Source organism: Hypomesus transpacificus, chromosome 17 (assembly GCF_021917145.1).
Source record: "Hypomesus transpacificus isolate Combined female chromosome 17, fHypTra1, whole genome shotgun sequence".
NCBI classification, from domain to species: domain Eukaryota; kingdom Metazoa; phylum Chordata; class Actinopteri; order Osmeriformes; family Osmeridae; genus Hypomesus; species Hypomesus transpacificus.
In genome coordinates, this window is record NC_061076.1 from 9,577,515 (window position 1) to 9,596,998 (window position 19,484).

Consider the following 19,484-nt stretch of genomic DNA (forward strand, 5'->3'; position numbering starts at 1 on the left):
TCAGCAGTAACGTAATCACCCACGACACAAAAGAGCGCTTAAGTTGAATTTGTTTTGAACAAACATGGCTACCGCTGGAGATCTGGGATGTTATGATTCTGCCATCGAGCCTGTTTTCGAAGACATCGACAGCGCATTAATTTTGAAAGAGGAACAGAGACGCAATCAAGGCATTTGTCGATGGAAAATATGTTTTTGCCGTCCTTCCTACGGGATTCGGTAAAAGGTTAATATATCAGCTGGCTCCGATGGTTGCGAAGAAGATGGGACACAATGAAAACCCAGGAGCCATTGTGGTTTCTCCTTTTCTTTTGTGGAGTTGTAATCCTAAACGGATAACTTGTTCGTATATGCATTGCCCTTTATTGTTTCGCTCAAAAAGGTTGACCGTGTGAACAAGTACTCCCCCTACCCTTAAATTAATTTTACAACACCGGCAAAAATCGTTTGTATTCATTCTTCAAGCATACTTAAAGTCTGCTTGCAGTTTAGTCAGTAAAGATTTAGCTGCCTCTCAGTTTAGTTCTGTTGACAACAACTATGCGGCGCTTAACATACTCTGTTGCTCTGATTGGTTGTAGATCTATCCAATTGAGCAAGGAGGCATTTGTTTTCCAGGCTCGTTTGAAACACGCCTCGTAGTCAAAGCCCAACGGAGAGTTCTCAGACTCATATTCTGACTATAATTATGATTATGACAACGTCAGGCTAGTTTTGTCTGAGAATGACAGAGGTTTTTCTGAGACTGAAGCCGTTTCGCCTGAGTCTGACGACTTTTGGTCTGAGACTTGACGCCTTTTCGTTTGAGTCTGACAGTTGAGTCTGAGATCTGAGGATGTCCGAAAATGAACACTGTACGACTGACTGATTTCCTCATTCATTCCCGTAGCGTCACACTGCATTTCCCTGTTGAAGCCCAGCTTCAATGGACTTCATGAGGCTCCTAGAGATTTTTCAGTGTTTCAAAACTATACGCTCATTGGATAAATGCTGCAATTATGTCCCGCCCTGGATGCTCAGCGTCTCTGGGGGTGAATGGAGGAGTGGGCTGGCCTGGACGCTTCTGCGTGATGATTGGAAGGTCTCTCGAAAGTGTGCATCTCCTTTTGATTGACAGCGATTTTGTACTATAAAAAGTAGCCGAACCTACGGAGGGTTCAGTTCAGTCCCATTGCGGATTTTTTAACTGTAGTTTAGAGACAAACTGCTGCAACCTATTTCTGTTTTTTTGCTTGGCGAAATTTCTAGCTACATTCATTTTAGTGCATAATGTTTTTGATCATTTAGATAATCACCTCATTGTCTCTAAATAGAGACAGCCAGCCTGTCAGCTGGCTGACTAGCTAGCTAGTCTAGGTCTAACTATAATGGGTAAAAAAGCATTGTTAAGTTTGTATGAGTGAGGTCAGTCAGCTCCACAGAGTTTGCCTTTACCCTTCAAATGCTAAATAATTCTCTGTTAGCTTTCACCCTTTTCAAGTTGATGTATAATGCTGAGCTTAGGGGATAGTGGAAAGTTAACATTCGAAGATAGAAGTTCACCGTCATGAATCGGTCCATTACCATTAGTTTACCCTGTTAAGTCAGGGTTTTAGTTCACACAGTTAACTAAAAGTCATAGTTTGCACGATTAACTGAAGTAGTTAACTCACCTATCAGTTAATGTGTTAATGTCAATAGGAATTGATACATGATTCCATATTTAACTATTAGTAAATCATATGTGACTCCCTATTACCAAATGATGTGTTAATGATCAGTGCATCATTAAGTACTTTCTGAGTGATGTATTAACTGATGATGATTCATGCATTAGTTAATGCATTAATGAATGCTAATTAATGCACCCTTATTGTAAAGTGTTACCGTTTAATCTATCACAGAATGATGGCAGAGAGAGAGGAGACAGGGAGAAGAAAACCCAACTGTAAACTTGATACAAAATAATTCTCCATCCAGCAGCTTTAGCTGTTACCAAAGCAAAACAAAAGCGGAATTTATTTACTGCTATTTCCATTCACATCTAAATTGTGATGGTTCGCACACATCGTACCGCCTGGCAGCTCTGGCACACCATGATACTGAAACAACAAAGAGACATAGTGGTCATAGATCTCTCCATGTGCCAGCCTGAAAGCACATGAACATTATATCCTCCATCCTGACTTCAAATTAGCCACGCCAACTTCAGATCCTCAAACGCTATTGAAGAAGGCAAATCCACATATATAATCGTGCAAACAAAAGCAGAGGGAGACACGCCAATGTGCCTGTTTTGGTGTCCTTCAATGATTGCTTGTCTGAAATAAGATTAGCCTAATCTTGGGGACCTGTCAATCAGCAAATAACAATACACAGAGAGCGGAGACAGATGACGTGTTTGTGTCCAGCTGTCACTGAGACCGTCATCTCTGTCTTCACTTTCCCTGCGTTAATCATGTACTTGGGAATAAAGATCTTTGGAAGTTTGACAGCATCATTATTCAGCCTGTCACACCGTTGGGGGAAGGATCCCAGAGAGTACAGGACCCTCTCCCATGCTGTTTGAAGTCCAGATGGTGCTTGTGTTTCTCAGAGAAGACAGAATTGGTCAAATGTTTAAATACAAAATGATTAGACGTAGACATTTGGTTTGGAGTAACTATGGAAATAACTGGAAACAGGGTTCGTACAGTCATGGAAAACCTGGAAAAGTCATGGAATTTTAAAATGGTTATTTCCAGGCCTGGAAAAGTGCTTGAAAAAAATTAAATCCCAAAAGTTTTGGAAAAGTCATGGAAAGTTGTTATCATATTTTCATGTTGTTCATTTACTGTACGCTGAGTTTTAAATAATTCACATGCGTTTAAAAGAAATACGTTCAAAATATAAGCAGGCATACGCTCTCATACTAACTGAAGTTAAATGGCCATAGCAACAGTAACTCAGAGAAGCGCGAGGGATAATTCAAAATGCCAGGAAAGTGTAGCTTTAACGATGCTTGGCTACAAATGGAAAGATACATTAAACAGACAAAGACCCGGGACGAGCAAAATGTCGGTTGTGTGGTGGAAAATCATTCAACATTTCAAACATGGGAGAGGCTGCATTAACTAGCCATTCCAAAGGTAGCAAACATCATAGCGCTGCTGCTAGCAAAGCTACAGCAGCACCCATCACCGGCTTTCTCACCACAGCGAGGTCGACTGCTACGCCTAGCAGCAGGGGTCGATAACCGATGCTGTGACAAAAAATGAAGTCCGGTAATGCGGAGGTAATGTGGGCTGAAGGGGCTTATTTTCCCGACTATGACGGGCGTTCATGCCGCTTATTACACGGCTACTTGCCAAAAAAATAACTTAACACAGTGTGTCTATTTACAATTTATTTGTTACCATTCGTAGTGTTGATCAGCAGAAAAATAGTTCGACGTTGAACTTCATAGACGTTGAACATTCTTTAGGCTTCAAATCAGCTGACGTCGCTAAGTATGGAAGCAAATCGTGACCAAAATTCAAATGAAAATGCATTTCCAGAAATGCATTTTCATTTTAAGAATGTGGCTGCATTATTTGACTCATAAATCAAATTAGTATTCAATCATCCTATTTGCATTTTCATTTTCTTCTTTGAGACTGCTCATTCTTTCCCTTAATTAAAATGAAAACGAAAAAGACATTTGAAATTTAATTTTCAAAATATGCCCCAGCAAATAGATACCAAAATTCAATTTGAAATGTAAAATTTGAAAATGAAAATGCATTTCCAGAAATGCATTTTCATTTTAAGAACGTGGCTGCAAAATCATGACCACAATTCAAATTCAAATGCATTACCAGAATTGCATTTTCATTTTCAAGAACGTGGCTGCAAAATCGTGACCACAATTCAAATTCAAATGCATTTCCAGAAATGCATTTTCATTTTAAGAATGTGGCTGCATTATTTGACTCATAAATCAAATTAGTACTGATTAGTACTGAGCGGACATTGCATTTTCATTTTCATGTTCTGCCCGCAAAGAACTGCCCATAATTCGAAAACGAAAATGCATTCTGAGCGGCGCAGTAGAGTGACGTCAGTAGCCGCTCTTCTTCAGCTCCCTGCTGACCGAGCTACCCATCTTGTTCGGTAGGGGGCGGTGTGCACATACGCATTGCATTACATGACAAATGTGCCGGGAAATTGATTGAATTGCCGGGTCTTTAGAGGACGCATCACAGATCATGGCGCTCCCTCAAATTGTGCAGACACTGATAGAATTAGCTGAGCTGGTAGAAACTAATAATATATCTGAGTCTGATGCCCGTGACCGAGTAGAACAAGTCACAGAGAGCTTGGCTGCATACTCTGCCGTCACAGACGTACACATTAATGAGGTTGCCATAGTAAACCTCTCTTCAGTCCTGGAACGGCTGGATGCTGTGGAGCCTCAAATGGGACGGGGACGACCAACCATCCACATCCCGTTCGAGTCCATCGAAAACTATTGCGGAGTGCCACAAAAGATGTGAATCCGAGGCAAAAAGGCCACTTCCCTTGACAGCGGTCAAATATGCATAGCAAAGTTCAAATGTAAAAAATTGTTCACCGCAGAACGTTGGGAAGCCCCATTTAAGTGAATGGAGCATTCTACAGTATTACGAACAGCCTTGTAATAGCCTTGTAACTTTTTAACGTATACACCAAGATTTCACAAAAAGTTTGGTCATGGAAATTTGGTTTAAAGTCATTGAAAAGGCATGGAAAAGTCATGGAAATCCGTTGGTCAAAATGTGTATGAACCCCGTGGAAAGAATGACTTGACAATTCAACAAGACAATCAAATGTCTCTCTTGTAGTTGGAGACAAAGAGGCCTAAATTAATTTGGAATGTTGGTTATCGTTTTTTTTTCTGTATATTTTTCTTTTTCTAAAACACAAAAAATGAAGAAAAGGAAAGCTTGAATATTCACTAAATGCATGAGAAACCACAGCACTGTGACACATCACATCAAGTGAATCCATTCTTTCCACATCTCACGGTTTCCTCATAAAAACGTATTGAGATGGACGACACAATGTACATCTAGGACGAGCTGGAAAGGTTCCTCACCAAACGGATGGGTTAGGAGTTTCAATATAATCTCGAGTGTTTTGTATGCTTGCAACATGGTGGCTGCCACAACACATGCTGTGCTAGAGGGAGGGCTGGATGCCTGTCCTGGGGGAGGCTTCGTGGGGAACTGATCCAACCTCTTGGGTTGTTGGTGATCATGTAACAAGCCAACACTGGGCTAACTGCAAGCAAAGCCATTTGCTGCAGTGTCGTCTCTGGGGAATAGCCAACTAGTTGTTTTTTCTTCTTAATGATGCTTTCATCTTCAAAAATGAATGAGAACCAGGAATAAAACATAAAAAAGGGGGTGGGGGGGGGGGGGGGTTCAATGTTTTGTTGGGGGGGAAAAAACGGTCTTGTTCTGGTCCCAAAGGCAAAGGATTCTGAAATTAAATCCCTTAGTAGATTGGTGGCCAACTTCTGACCAAGCCTAACACAGCAAAGGGATTCATATTAATCCCTTTACTAGTGATATTACATCTTGCACCCATATTGCCATGAAAACCTAGACGATGAGTGAAACCACAAATCTTCATTCAACCGCCTTGACGAACGTGAATTGTCAATTGACAATGAGAGTCTATGACCCACAGATGTGTGTTCCCACACCTCATTAAAGCCTAGTTACACAGTTGGTCAAGAACAGAGGCTTCTGGACAACAACAGACCCTGGTGAGATTAAGACAGAGAAGCCCTGTGTTGCTCTGCTGTGTTCCTCCACCCTACAACAGCGTCACGCCTCACTGGCCTTCCTCCCCAAACATAAGGGAAGGGCCACGAATGCTATTTATTAGCATCCCCTACCACATGAAGGAGATAGCCTCTCATTACTCATCCTCAGAACATGTGACTGGCATCCGCTCTCTCCTTTGACAGCCTTCCACAATCCAGCGAGAGAGGGAGGGAAGAAGCCCCATCCTTCCAAGGATTCCAGGAAGAGAGCAGACGGAGATAAGGGCTGAATCTAATATATGGCACAGATATCCATGACTGTCCACTTTTCAACAGCTCTGATTGTCTGTCGAGCACAATAAGAGAGAGAGGAATTTGATGTGAGCTGTAAATGTAGTGGATAATTTTTTGTTGTTGAGCCATTTGCAGGCATGAAAACGGGTCAGGGGTGAAAAAGGTGAGAAGGATATTACCTCTCTAAGGGGGTCTGGGTGCATGCTCCCCAATAAGAAAAATTAAAATATTCCATATTTTAAAGCATCAATCTGATGCATTTTGAGATACTTTTTTGCCAACCTGGGGAGAGCTGGAGAAACATAACTTAAGCCATGAGTAAAATTATTATGGCCTCCTTACTAAGTATTAAGCAAGCCATTTCATGCCAGCCTGTCACTGGGTCTAACATTTACAGTATATGAGGCACAATGTGGTAAGGGCACCACAAATGGCTTAATGCATAACCCCCACAAGAGATGGTGGACATGCTGTAACTTGTCTACTCTTCCATCATGATTGACAGCCAATACAAGTACCAGCGTACTTTGAAGTCAAAATGCGTATCCGCTACACAAATTGCGTACAGGTTGGCAGGTCTGCTTATTGATAGAACGGCAGGGACAGACTGGGAGTAAAAATAGGCCCTGGACTTTGATCCAGACCGGCCCACCAGAACCGGTCCCGTATACACCACCACAGCGAGTGCCCTGCTAATGCATGCAAATTCTGTGCCTGATGTGATGCTAGTTAGGGACTTCCATGGTTTATGCGAGCGCGCGTAGAGAATTTTTGGGGCTGATTTAAACGAAAAATAGTTTAAGGAGCTTGAAACAAACAAACATAGCCGTTTGTCCAATTGGTAAAACGTTGTCTAATGAAGGTACGTTTACGTTTCTTAGCCTGATTTTCCATCTTTATATTGTCTCAAATTAGCTTTCGATATGTCAGTGTCACTGGGCTGCATACTTTCATTTGGAATTTTCCTAGCCTTTAGCTAGCTGGCTAACGTTGCGTTCTCTCCTGCTGTGTTCAATGACTCAATTCATCAAGCTGTAGCTAACGTTGGCTAAGTCTATGTCAACAGAGCTCCTGGGTAACTTAACTTAGATATACCAGAAAAAATAATAATATTTGAAACCATCATTCACCAAATTCAGTCAGGTAAATCGCCGAGAGTGCTTTCAGCTTTTGATGGTGGTCTGCACTGGTGATGCAAGGCCCTTCGCGTTAATATTTCCATGCACTCGCGCTGCCTTCTGACACGCGCACCTGTTCGCAGTTCACTGAATATGAATACCATCCCCCCCCCCCCACACACACACACACACACACAACAATTTTTCATTGAATCTACACAATTCACGTAAGTCACCTATTTTGGTTTAAAAACTGCGAATTTCACCGAAAGGTGAGGGATTTTCATGTCTGCATTTGTGATTGTTGGGAACATCATTAAAACACTCCGATTTTACTCTATCTTTCTTAATCTTTCAAAGTATTTTGAAGCTCCTTTTTTCATCGTCGGGAAAAGATGCAGAACTGTCGGGTGTGATTTAGCAGTTTGTTTCTGGTTGCAGGACCAATACAGAGTTTTCATAACGCTAACAGCTTTGGTGAAGCAAAACTGTTCACTAATAAGTGACTTGATACTTATATAATGGAAAAAGCAATCTTTAATACATATGGCCCGTTAGTGCTTTGCATCCATTTAAAGTCCTCGAAGACTCCAACTACATTTGACATCTTTCCCTGGCCTTAGTGAAAAAACCTGGAAACACTCCACCTTGCCACCTGAATATTTGACATTGGCCTGGCGGAGTCATTTTTTTTTCCTTCCTAGGTCTGCCGTTCGACAAGTGCCTCATCATTTAGACATGAATGACAAAGGCTGTCATCAACCAAAAGGTCTTATCTGACGGCATCTCCAATAAAAAATTAAACCCAAAATCACACAAGCTGGCTAGTCTCCGAGTCTCTGTGATTGACAACTCTTAATATGTGCAAAGGAGACAAAAGGGTAAAATAAAAAAATTCCCCTGTTACCTTTACATGCCATATTTTGTATGTGGGTGGAAGATTATGGAATCCATTAAGGCTTGATGGTCCCATTATTGAAGAGAAGCCAACTAACATGGCATGGACGTTTCTCTTCCTGTTCCAGAGTGCCTGCGCGTGAAAAATTTGAGCGTCATGGTGCTCCTTCTCACTGAAGCCCACTGGAGGCCATTCAGAGCTCAGACCTGCTAAAATAAAACAATTCAAACCTTTTCTCATATCCATTTGATAGCTTGATCGTTAATTAAATAATTGTTTTTACCATGTTCTATAGCAATACAAATTACATAATTTATCTTTTAAATTTTAAATTATCTAATTTATAAAACACAAAACACTCAAAGGCGAGAAATGTTTCCAAATAACTGAACAATAGCACTATAACTTCTTGAGATGATAGTGAATACATAAGGACACAACAGAAGATGGACTGTAAATGTTCACGTAAATAGTGTATCCTTGCACAGTTGCACCCCCAGCACCATCTGTGTCCACCTAGACCAGGAGTCCCACACGGGTCCTCTCTCAAAAATGTCCCAAGAATTGCAGCATCTGCCCTGCTGGACCCTTGTCTCCAGCCAGGAGCCAGTGAACAAGCCTCTCCATGCTGACAACCTTCATTTCATCAGGGAGCTTGAGAAGTCAAAAACATCCGCAGTAGGGGGTTACTCTGGCAAATGGCTTCCCACAGAGGTCCATGCAGCCCAGGCTGGAGGGGAGATAGGAAGAGGGGTGTGAGGCTGGGGCTGCAGACCAACCAGCCGTTGGACAACTCATTGGATGCTTGAATGATGTTATGGCTGGGGACTTCCATCAGTGTCATCCATATGTCATATCCTCTTTGCAGTAGATAGAGCTGTAATGAGAGGATGACTTGCACTTCACGGGAGGGGAGAGGCTACCTGCAGGGAGGGAAGAATACCAGGCAAAGCCGCTCTTTCGTGGAGCTACGGGGCGCTCAGCGCTGCCGCGGCCGACACGGCAGACACAAACGAAGCTTGGGCCAAGGGATGGAAACAGAAAAAAAATATAAAGCCCAAGATTTAGGAATCAAAAGGCCGGAGCAGTGGCGAGATATTTCTTCTCCTTCATCTGGCTACCTGCAGTTTCTGTGTTTTTAGTATTTTTTTTACTTCCGCGGCGAAATCCCGCCACAAACAGGGAAAAACCCATAATTACATACATAAGTAAGTGCGTGGTGATATTTATTTAGTTTAATACGTGTTTTAACTTTTTCTTTTCATTCTTCCGCTTTTCAAAACAGTTTAGCAAAAATCTAATTTTAATCTTAAAAAAAAATCTAACACCCTAACCTGCACCCCTAACTAACACCTGCCTAAGAAAAACACACACGGCACAATCTCCACCTCCCGTCAGGTAAAAAAGTTTTTCCCAACAACGTTTTTATTCTCTTTTTTCTTTATTTACATATCCCGGAGAAAAACTCAGGGATATGTTTACGATACAGGAACAACACAAAATGGTGTCCGTGGGATCTCGGTGTGACCGGTGTGCGTGCGATTAGTGTGTGCGGATCAGAGGAGACCCCCTACCTGGGCATCGCGTTGCCTCCACTCCTGGGTGTGCTGCTGGTGCTGGAGCAGGGTGGCCCTTGCTCGCCTCTCCAGGCTGCCCACTTCCCGCTGGCACTCCTGGACCAGGCTGTCCTTCTCAGCGCTGTGCTGCTGTTGCAGCCGGGTCCTATCCTGCTCCTGCTGCACGCGCTGCTCGCACATCTGATTGGACAAGCGGTACAGGAGAGACCCCCCATCATCAGCCAACGCACGCCCAGAACCAGCCGTTGTCATGACAACTTGTCCATCCATCCATCCTTCCATCCACCCCCTCACATCCTGTCCACCACAGCGCCTGCACGCCTCAACGGGACAGGCGGGCGGGGCATCAGAATTGTTTATTTTTAACAAAAGTTTGGGCTGTTGCCTCGCACTGTGACAGGACGACAGAGCGCCACGTGATCCTTTTTTACCTCACGCTGTCATGTTTTCACCCCCACCGTTTGTGCTAATCTTCTAGCCCAGCCCACATCTCTTTATGTTGCTTCCTTCTTCTCTTCATATCAGTTCCTCTCACCCCTCTGCGGCCAGCATTTGAAAGAGCAGCAAGCTTGGCCCATCTACGTGGGCCAAAAGGGGGTTAGCCATCTGGTTTATGGAGGCAAACCCTCGCCCCATGCTATGCGCCTGACAGCATGGGAAAATCGGCTTAGGGCGAAGCCTGTGATCCTTATACAACAACACCGAAAAAAAATATAGAAGGGAAAAGAGCTGAAAGTTTGGAGAGAAGTTGAGGTAAAATCTTCTAAGATTTTAGAAAGACTACCTGTCGTCCTATCGTTGTAGTCAAACTGATGAAAAATATTCAAATCTGAGGATTATTTGCCCAAAAAATATATAATCCAGAAAATCATACCAGTGCAATCTGACACTGTTGGGATTTAACTCAACGGGAGGTCGATCTGTTTTCCAGCGATTATCATTACGTCTAGCTCTCTATTGATAATGAAAACATTCACATTTTTTTGTGACAAGCTAAATGACAGGAATGCTATCCAATAAATGGCACTGCTTGGTGGAATTACAATCAAAACAAAGAAGGGAAAAGAGAGGAGAAAAAGGAGAAAAAGACATCTTTAAAAGAATAATCAGTATCTATCAACTGAAGCCAAGCTATTTCTGCATTTGGGGCATGCATATACACACTGGCTGTAAGGGTGTAAAGCCTAGTTAGCCTCACTCTGGGATCTGAGACAAGTCACCTGCTGTGAGGTGAGCCTTGGTGGCGTAGCACAAGCCTAAAGCGACCTGTTTTTCCCAGGCTTCGTTCCCACTCCCCCATGCAGAGCAGACCAGTGACCCCCATCCCTGTCCCGCCGAGTCTCCCTGGCGGGGTCCTGAATGGCCAGCCGGGGCCCCGATTTCCCTTATGGCTTTGAAACTAATCCCTGCCCACATTGTGCTGGATGGCACCCTACCTGGGATTCCAGAGACAGACAGAGTGAGCCACTATAAAGCCCCAGCTCCGATCCCGGCCTCAACTTCAGCCTTCCCCAGCCATAGCTCCAGTCCCAGATCCAGCCCTACAACATCTAGCCCCAGTCATACATTTAGTCCCAGCTCCAGTCCTAGCTGTAGCCGACATCTATGCTATTCAGAGCAGGTGATTAATAGCGGGAAGCTGGATTCCCTCGCCAAAAGACAGAGAGCCGGTCACAATAGACACTAGTGTTAGCTAAACAAGACTGTTCTCCTTCAGTGAAGAATGAACAAATATATAGTACATTCAAATTCTCTCTTTATTTTAGCTACAAACAGAAACTCTTTTCATCTAGAGAGCATGCTAAGATGTGCAGCAACACGTGTGGTCTACAGTAATTCACTACAGTAACTGGCAACATAATCAAATCAGAATAAGTATGTTTCACAATCACAAACATCCGACAACAGGAAGAGGACGGGTATTGTCTTAAAAGGCCCGGCCACAGGAGTGGTGGAGGAGGGTTTAGGGTTATACACTTACTGACAGTTACTACACAGCACAGCATGGTTCCTGTCACTCTGTGTGTGTTGGTGTGTCGTTACAGTGAAGGGGGGATGCATCGATGCTGAATAAAGGGGAAAGAGAAAGGGAAGGGGTAGGAGAAGAGAGGGGGGATGCCCCTATCTGGTCACAGCAGGGAATGATGGTGAGAGGGTGAGGAGGAATGGAGGAGGGAGGAAATTTCTATTCCTCACAATGGAACACAAATACACAGGACTTGTGCGTGTAGGTGCACGTGTTTCTGTGTCAGTGCGTGTGTCTGTGTGCATGTGTTAAAACTATTTGTGCTGCTCATTCCTTACATCTAAGGAGTGAACTGGATTAAGGCTTCATCAGGGGTGCGGGGTCATGACCTGGTCAACGGCAGTCTTACACCTGTCCTACGTCAATTCAATGTCAAGGAGAAGTGCTTTGAGGCGCTGGGGTGATGTCCTAGCGGTCTGGAGGGTACGGGGGAAACAGCGAGTCCACACACAGACCCTCTTTAAAAGTATTTCTGAAGCCAACCCCTGTGGAATGCTGCTTTCTCTCTGACACACACCCGTCGACCCCCCCCCCCCCCACACACACACACACACGTTCAGACACTCAAGCACGCACACACACACACACACACCAGTAGTCTCTTTATCTCTAAAACCCACATCACTGACACGCACCATGATGTGTTACAACAGGAGAGATAGACAGCAATTTTTCTTCACGTTTTATCACTGAGACAAAGACTACTAAGTGCTTGACGCTAAACCTTCACAGCCTGTTTCAACTGTCAATTGGGTTCATTGTTGTCATTCTATTATGGGAGTTTACCAGCATCCTTAGAATATTTTTCCCAGCTGTGCTATTTTCCAAGTTAAAATCTTTAGACAAGACACTGAGCATACAATTGATTGATGACAATTGATACAACATTGATTAAGTCACAAACTAAAGCCCTGCATTGGAATGAGAACCATGTTTGAGTACATCCAGAAACACATTTAGCAATGTTACAGTCGAGTTGATTCTTGTCACTCAACTAATCTCCAAGAAAACGCCACAAAACCTTCCAATGTCCAATAGTTCTTCAATGTGTAGACATTTTAAAGTCATTTTCAGGGATTAAAAGATATAGACATATGGTGATATTCTATACAGAAACCGATTTTACCCATAAAGAGCTGCAATTTTCAGGACACAGCTTGGTATATGAACTGAATATCGCTCCCAGGACAAAATCGACCATTCTATTTAATTATGCTTCTCACCAGCATACACTTCTAGAGCTCATATCCAGTTCTCAGAACTACCTACAGCAATTGGCATGCACTGTAAGTCCATCAACGTCTAGGGAATGAGGGTTTGAAGGTTGTTAGTCACATGTTTGGGAAGCAGTTGCAGTTTTTAATGGAGGTCTTAAAATCAATCTTGTTTTTGACACGAGCGACAATCTAGATTTTACACTTATTATGGGCTACAGTCTGATCTGTTTTCACAGTTTCAGGCGTGACAGCATAAACCCAACCCAACTATTCTGATCACCTGATTGGACCATATGGGGGAATGGACAGTTATCTATTTCTGGTTAATTGAAAGCAAATCAACAGTGATTGATTTATTTGTGAAGTCAATTGTATATCAATTGTGTATCTTTGTGAGTGCTTCAATTCACAAAGATATACAAAGATACTTTATAAGACACTGGCCATGTAAAAAATCATTAATTTGTAATTGGTGCATGAAATGATAACCTCCGTAAGATATTCTTCATAGTCCCTGAGTCGCATTTTTAAACCAACTGAAGGACATTTATTTCTTCAGTCTTGCCCAGAATTCTCACAATCAGATTACTTTCATCAGATAATGGGCATTACAATGGGTTGATTACATTTAGATGTGTATAAAAGCTGATTTTCTATTAGCAAGGTAAGTTGCAGTGTTTCTAAATTCCTAATCAGAGTGCTGATATGGAGAGGAGATAAGTCACACAAGGTTTTCAATTGGATATTTTTTGATTATGTTAAGACCCAATCTGCTGAATTGAAACCATGTTTTTCGGTATGAGGTAGACCAGGTAGTATGCCGATACAGATATAGAGAAATAACATTTTCAATTGGAATCTAAAAATAGCTGAAACATTCAAATAATTTAGTAGTGTTGCAAAAATAGGATGATTTGAGTGTCAGGACACACACACACTAACCTGACGTTCACATCTCTGTTTAATTTCCTCCAGTTGATGGGAGAACTCCTTGGCTTGCTCTTCCCTTAGAGATTTGGAGCGACTCAGGTCCTCTTCCACCTTCTCCATCTATAAACAGAGATGAATATTACTTAAAGAACCAAGAGCAGCTATGAATGTTAAGATTTATTAAGACGTAAATGTATAAGATTAATGGCCTGAAATAAACATTCACTCTGAAAGAATAAGTAAAAGATTATAGGAATAAACACAAATTGCACACAGGGCTAGTCTTGAACAATAGCACTTCTGTACCGCATCATACTATTGCATCTGAATCTTGAGAGTTGATCATCTTATGTATGGTTTATTTTTTATAGGAAGAGACAACAGGTATACTAAATAACTGACTCTTACTAAATGAACTATAAGTCAAGCGCAGCAGGTGGTAATAACCAGCAACAACAGCAACAATAACAGTTGCAAATGTAATTTACCGAATATGGTCATGTACTTGGCTATGCTGTTCTCTCCTGGTAATGGTTTGGAAATGTGAAACATGTTTTGATTAATCCCCTTAATACGCTCAAAAGCATCCTTTGAACTAACTGTGTGACTTGAGATTCGATTCCACATGGTGTGTTTAGATTTGGGAGTCTCACCCAAAATAGGGCAGACACACTCCTTTAAATGCAGTCCAATAGCGCACATCTGCTCCTAGCACGTGGGTCTAATCCATTTATGATACAACTCCATCACAGAGAGAAAGAGAGAGAGGGAGAGAAACAGAGGGACAGTAATAGAGTGATGGAGAGCTAGTGATGGAGAAAGTTAGAGATAGTGACAGAGAAAAAAAGAAGAAACAAATAAATATGGAGATCCTTCTGATCTACAACATTAAAGGGATATTGCGAGATCAACAGAAATATGGAGGTTTGTGAGAAAAAGAGAGAGGGGACGAGGGTGGAGGTGAATCTGGTGCCTCTCACCCACAGCTTTGATGTGGGCTGAGGAAAAAGGAAGATTGAAGACTGGGCATCCAGGGGCTTGCTGGGCAGATGGAGAGGAAGAGGAGAGGGAGGTGGAGGAGATGGAAGGACACAAGGTAGAACTGAATGGGGAAGAGGAAAAGAAAGTTTCTGGAGAGCTGGATCAACCGCATATAATTCACATACAAGCCTCTTTCCACACACTTGCAGACACATAACCCATATCCATATTCCAGCCCACAGCATGCCAATAATTACTGGATCGACACATACTGGTATGAGCTAATTACTGTATCACATCCACCCACTTCTGAAATGTACAAACCTTGATGTGCCATCAATAAAGCCCACATATAAGCACCTACTCAGAACAATGTCTATGCCCAAAAGTATTTCACAAAAGCCTGACAGAAATCACCAGCGCAACTACACAGACTGAGTTTACAGCCAAGTCTCTATTGATTTGAAATCTCAAATAATCTGCCCACACTCTTTGCCAAATGTCAAACAAGGACCAGCAAAGCAACCAATTACCGCACGGTGTGGCTGTTCTGTACCCCCAACCCCATCCCCCCTCCCCTCCTGGATCTATCACGCCCACTAATGCTGAACTGTGGGTTGAATAATTTAGAACAGAACTAATCTAAAGTTCAGCTGCTTACTGATCACAGAACAATTGCTCCTAGTTATTTAGTTTTTTATTTGGACTGGTTAAAATGCACACCAGCAAAAACAGGATTGTTGCATTTGTGTGTGAGAGATAATTGATAAGGCAATGTTTCATACTGATATGGAGTCAGGGACATTATCGAAAATAAATTGCGAGTGCACATAGAGAGGTAGGGAGAGCAAGGTAGCAGTGTCTGTCTTAAAGAAAGTAAGAGCGAGAGACAGCGAGAGAGAGAGATAGAGAGACAGAGACAGAGAGAAAGAGAGAGAGAGAGACAGAGGAATCAAGAGTGTCGCCAGCGTGGCGCCTGTGTGCATCTGTGGCCAGGCTGTGTGTCCTCAGCAACGGGGAATCTGTGTGTGTATGTGCGCAACACAGCCTGCAGTCATCTGTATTGTCTTGGTTTGAGTGCTGTTTGTCATCCTGTCTCTGTGGTTGCTGAAAGATGGGGAGAAGGATATATGTGCACCATGTGTCTATGAAAGGATACGCAAGTGAGCATAGAATTTGTTATGATTGTGCATTTGTATGTCTGATCCTACGTGCATATGGCTGGCATTGTGTATGTGCTAGCGTTGTGTATTAGCAACTGTAGAATTGTGTGTCTGCTAACGTTGTGCGTCTGCTAGCATTGTGTTTGCGCTACTATTGAGCACATGCTACCATTGTGGATAGCGTGCTATACGCTATATGTAACACGCTCTGGTGAAAAGGGGCAGTAATCTGCAAACTAATTTCATTGTTTTTCTTACAGAAAGTGCAGATTGCAAGCTTTCAAATGATGCATCATACAATCAAAATAGTTGAAGAAGATACCCGTATCTGAATGTTGATAAACTAGGAAAGCTCTAGCCCAAATATTTGGCTTCCAAGTACCTTTTCACGCTTTAAGAAAGGTGTGATTGTTTTGTGTTAATCATTAGAAGTGTTGAGCGCCGGTTATTTAACCACAGTGAAGAAAATTAAAATAAAACTATATCCGCACTCGATCAAATTCCAGGATCCTGCTTTCTTGACTTATCCTAGATGTGGGTTTTTACACCCAGTATTTTTGTACTGACTACATTGCATTGTACCTGGCCCGATTATGGTTCAAGTTATGTGTTAACTTGTTGGTGCAAATCGCATCTTTTGAAAACAGCCTGAAAGATTTATTCACAGTTTAGGTCAAACAAAGAAAAATTCATCCTGTGCACAATACAATGCCCGAGATTAGCATATTCATTCTATTTAGTCTGTGGATGTACGTCGAACACACAGAAGGTATGCTTGAAAGTTGACACAAACTACTTGTGAAATATTATATTTAAGGGTACTTGAATCAAGACCAAATCTGCCGATTTACTACTTGATTAGGAGGGGGGATGGGATAGTACTTTTTGTGTGTACCGTACTTTGATTTTGTAACTAACCTGCAGTTTCATGTCTGCGTAGGCCTTCTCTGAGCTGAGCTCGACTTGTTTCTTCAACTGCTCCAGAGCACTCTCAGCCTGCTGGGCGTGCTGTCTCTGACTGTCCCTCACTCTCTCCAGCTGCTCCTCCTTCACCCTGAAAAAACAGACACACATTAACACTAACACACTGGCATGACAAATAAACTACACTGTATAGTTTCAAAATTGTACCTAGGTGTATTGTCTTACACAGCAGTCAGGCATAAAAATATATCTATCAAGCTAGCTAGCACATTGCATGCACCGTGCAAACAAAATATGCTTATCTAAATCCAACTTTTTACACAATTTGTTATTTTTTTGCCAGAAAAATTCCACATAATGAATAAACCAAATATGCTGACAAAAATCCACTAAAAGGCCTCATTTAGCAAATCTTGCCTTCTACCACAATGCATTCAGTTAGACAAATACTGGCCCCACATCAGTATACATGATAAATGTACTTCCGCAAAATATGCAACGGCTCATGGGTAATCGATGGACGTGTCTCCTTCATATTTTAATCCTAGCCTATGGGTGTTCCCTCCGGAGAAGTGTGGCTGGATCCAGCAGATTTTGGGAGCAGGGGGGATAGCTGAAGGCTTGACAACTACTTTGGGAGGTACCGGTGTGCGGGGCTGTCACGGCAGAGCAGGTCTTTAGTTCAGGATCACACTACAGAGCTGACAAGGCAGCTGGCAGACAGGGCTGCTGTTAGCAGGAGCAGGGTGCACTTGCGAGTTGAGTTAGAGTGTGAGAGAGATAGAGAGGGAGAGAAAGAGAGAATCTGAGTTTTAGAGAGGGAGAGAGGCAGGACAAGTCTCGTGGTTGGGTCCTGAGCAATATGCCTGTATCCAGTTCTCAAGATATATTGAACTACAGACAAACAAGCAAACTTACACACATTTTAGTCATTTAGTCATTTTTTTTGGAGACGCTCTTATCCAGAGCGACTTACAGTAAGTACAGGGACATTCCCCCCCGAGGCAAGTAGGGTGAAGTGCCTTGCCCAAGGACACAACGTCATTTTTGCACGGCGGGGAATCAATCCGGCAACCTTCTGATTACTAGCCCGACTCCCTCACCGCTCATCTGACTCACATAGATTCCTGCCTTTCTAGTTAGATTCATGTGACAATGCACCGTTTATGTGTACAGATAAACTGTAACTCCTGACTGACAATTACTTTCCCACCTCCTCTAATACTCTGGATGATCATGTGTACTGTGTGTGTGTGTGCATCTATGTGCATCCTTGTGTGTGTAATTACTCCCAATAGACAAAAACAAGGGAGGAGGATTCATTTTACCCAGAGGGCAAACAACAATAAGCCAATTATAATGGAATAAATACTGCAAATAAACATATTATATCAAACTTTGAAAGCTTGGAGGGCAAAGAGGTCAAGACATGGGCAAATGTATGTGTGTTTGTGTGGGTGGGTGGATAGCATGCATGAGTGTGTGTGTGAAGTGTTTGTGTCATCTATAAGTAGTAAAGATAATGGTCTAAACAAATGTAAATGTAAATATAAACAAGCACACATTCTAATGTATTTAAAATCTACAGGGTACAGTCCCATCTAGACTGGTTTATTGCTAATGCTCCAGGAAGAACACACACTCCATGAGGCATAAGGTGTTTGCATGTGTGTGTGTATGAGTGTATGACCATAAAGAGTTTCATAGTTTAGAAATCAGGATGTGGTATGGTGACATAGCCATAAAAGCAGGCAGACACACAACCAAGCCTCTCCTTGAAATCTAAAGGTGTTTTTCTTTGTTAAGATGCTGTTAAGATGTATTTACAAGAAAAATATACAGAAAACAACAGAAAGAGGAAAAATAAACCATCCTTTTTTCTCTATGCTTCCTCATTTCATGCTCCACCAACCAGCAGATGAAAACAACAGGAAAAGCAGGAAGCAGAGAAAAAAGGACAGGCAGAAAAAGAATGTGAGGACATTCGTCTCTCTTCGTAACGCTGTAATTTTGGTCTCATGTTGGACATCAAAAGATGGAGATTTTTTTTCCTCCTCAAAATGTTGTGTACTTTAAATTATTAATCAGCCTTAAAAAATTACTGGCCTCAGGCCTAAGCCAGACTCACAAAGATGTGGAGCAAACCTGCGCAAAAATAAGACGGAAAGGTAGGAGAGAGAGATATTACAAAAAGGGGAGAGATGCTTTAGAAGAAGCCGGGTCAATGGCTTCCAAAAACAACCAAAGAGAAAAGTTCAGTGCATGGCAAACCAGTTTCACTGAACGGCCTGTGTGTTTAAGAGATGCGATATGACCCTTACAGTACCTCACACTTGACTTATGTTACTAAAAGGAATGATTGGGTCTTAGTGTGTAGACTGTAGAGAGGTCCAGGTTGAGGGATATTGTCCTACTAGAAGCACAAGAATGAACCAGAAGAAACTTGACTTTTCAAACTTGTGTGTATAAACAGATAAAAAAGCTGCAGACAGTCTGTCACCATCAATCACAGACTTAGGGGGTGAGATGAGAGGGCAGACAAGAAAAAGATTGAGGGAAGCCTAGTGGAGAGGGAGGAGTAGAAAATAAGAAAAAATAAGAAGGGGG

At 42.4% G+C, this 19,484-nt stretch overlaps 1 protein-coding gene across 8 annotated transcripts in view; it reads right to left on the reverse strand.

Moving 5' to 3' along the window:
• Window positions 1–19,484, reverse strand: part of cep112 (centrosomal protein 112) — a 206,211-nt gene that overhangs the window by 78,196 nt on the left and 108,531 nt on the right. For all 8 annotated transcript variants that reach the window (XR_006957363.1, XM_047037685.1, XM_047037687.1 and 5 more), the window contains 3 exons: window positions 16,872–17,007; window positions 13,822–13,929; window positions 9,634–9,816 (listed from right to left, as the gene is read on the reverse strand). Coding sequence is in view for 7 of the 8 variants with exons in the window: in XM_047037685.1 (XP_046893641.1) it covers window positions 9,634–9,816; window positions 13,822–13,929; window positions 16,872–17,007 (427 nt within the window). In the remaining variant the exon portion in view is untranslated. The remainder of the gene's footprint in view (window positions 1–9,633; window positions 9,817–13,821; window positions 13,930–16,871; window positions 17,008–19,484) is intronic.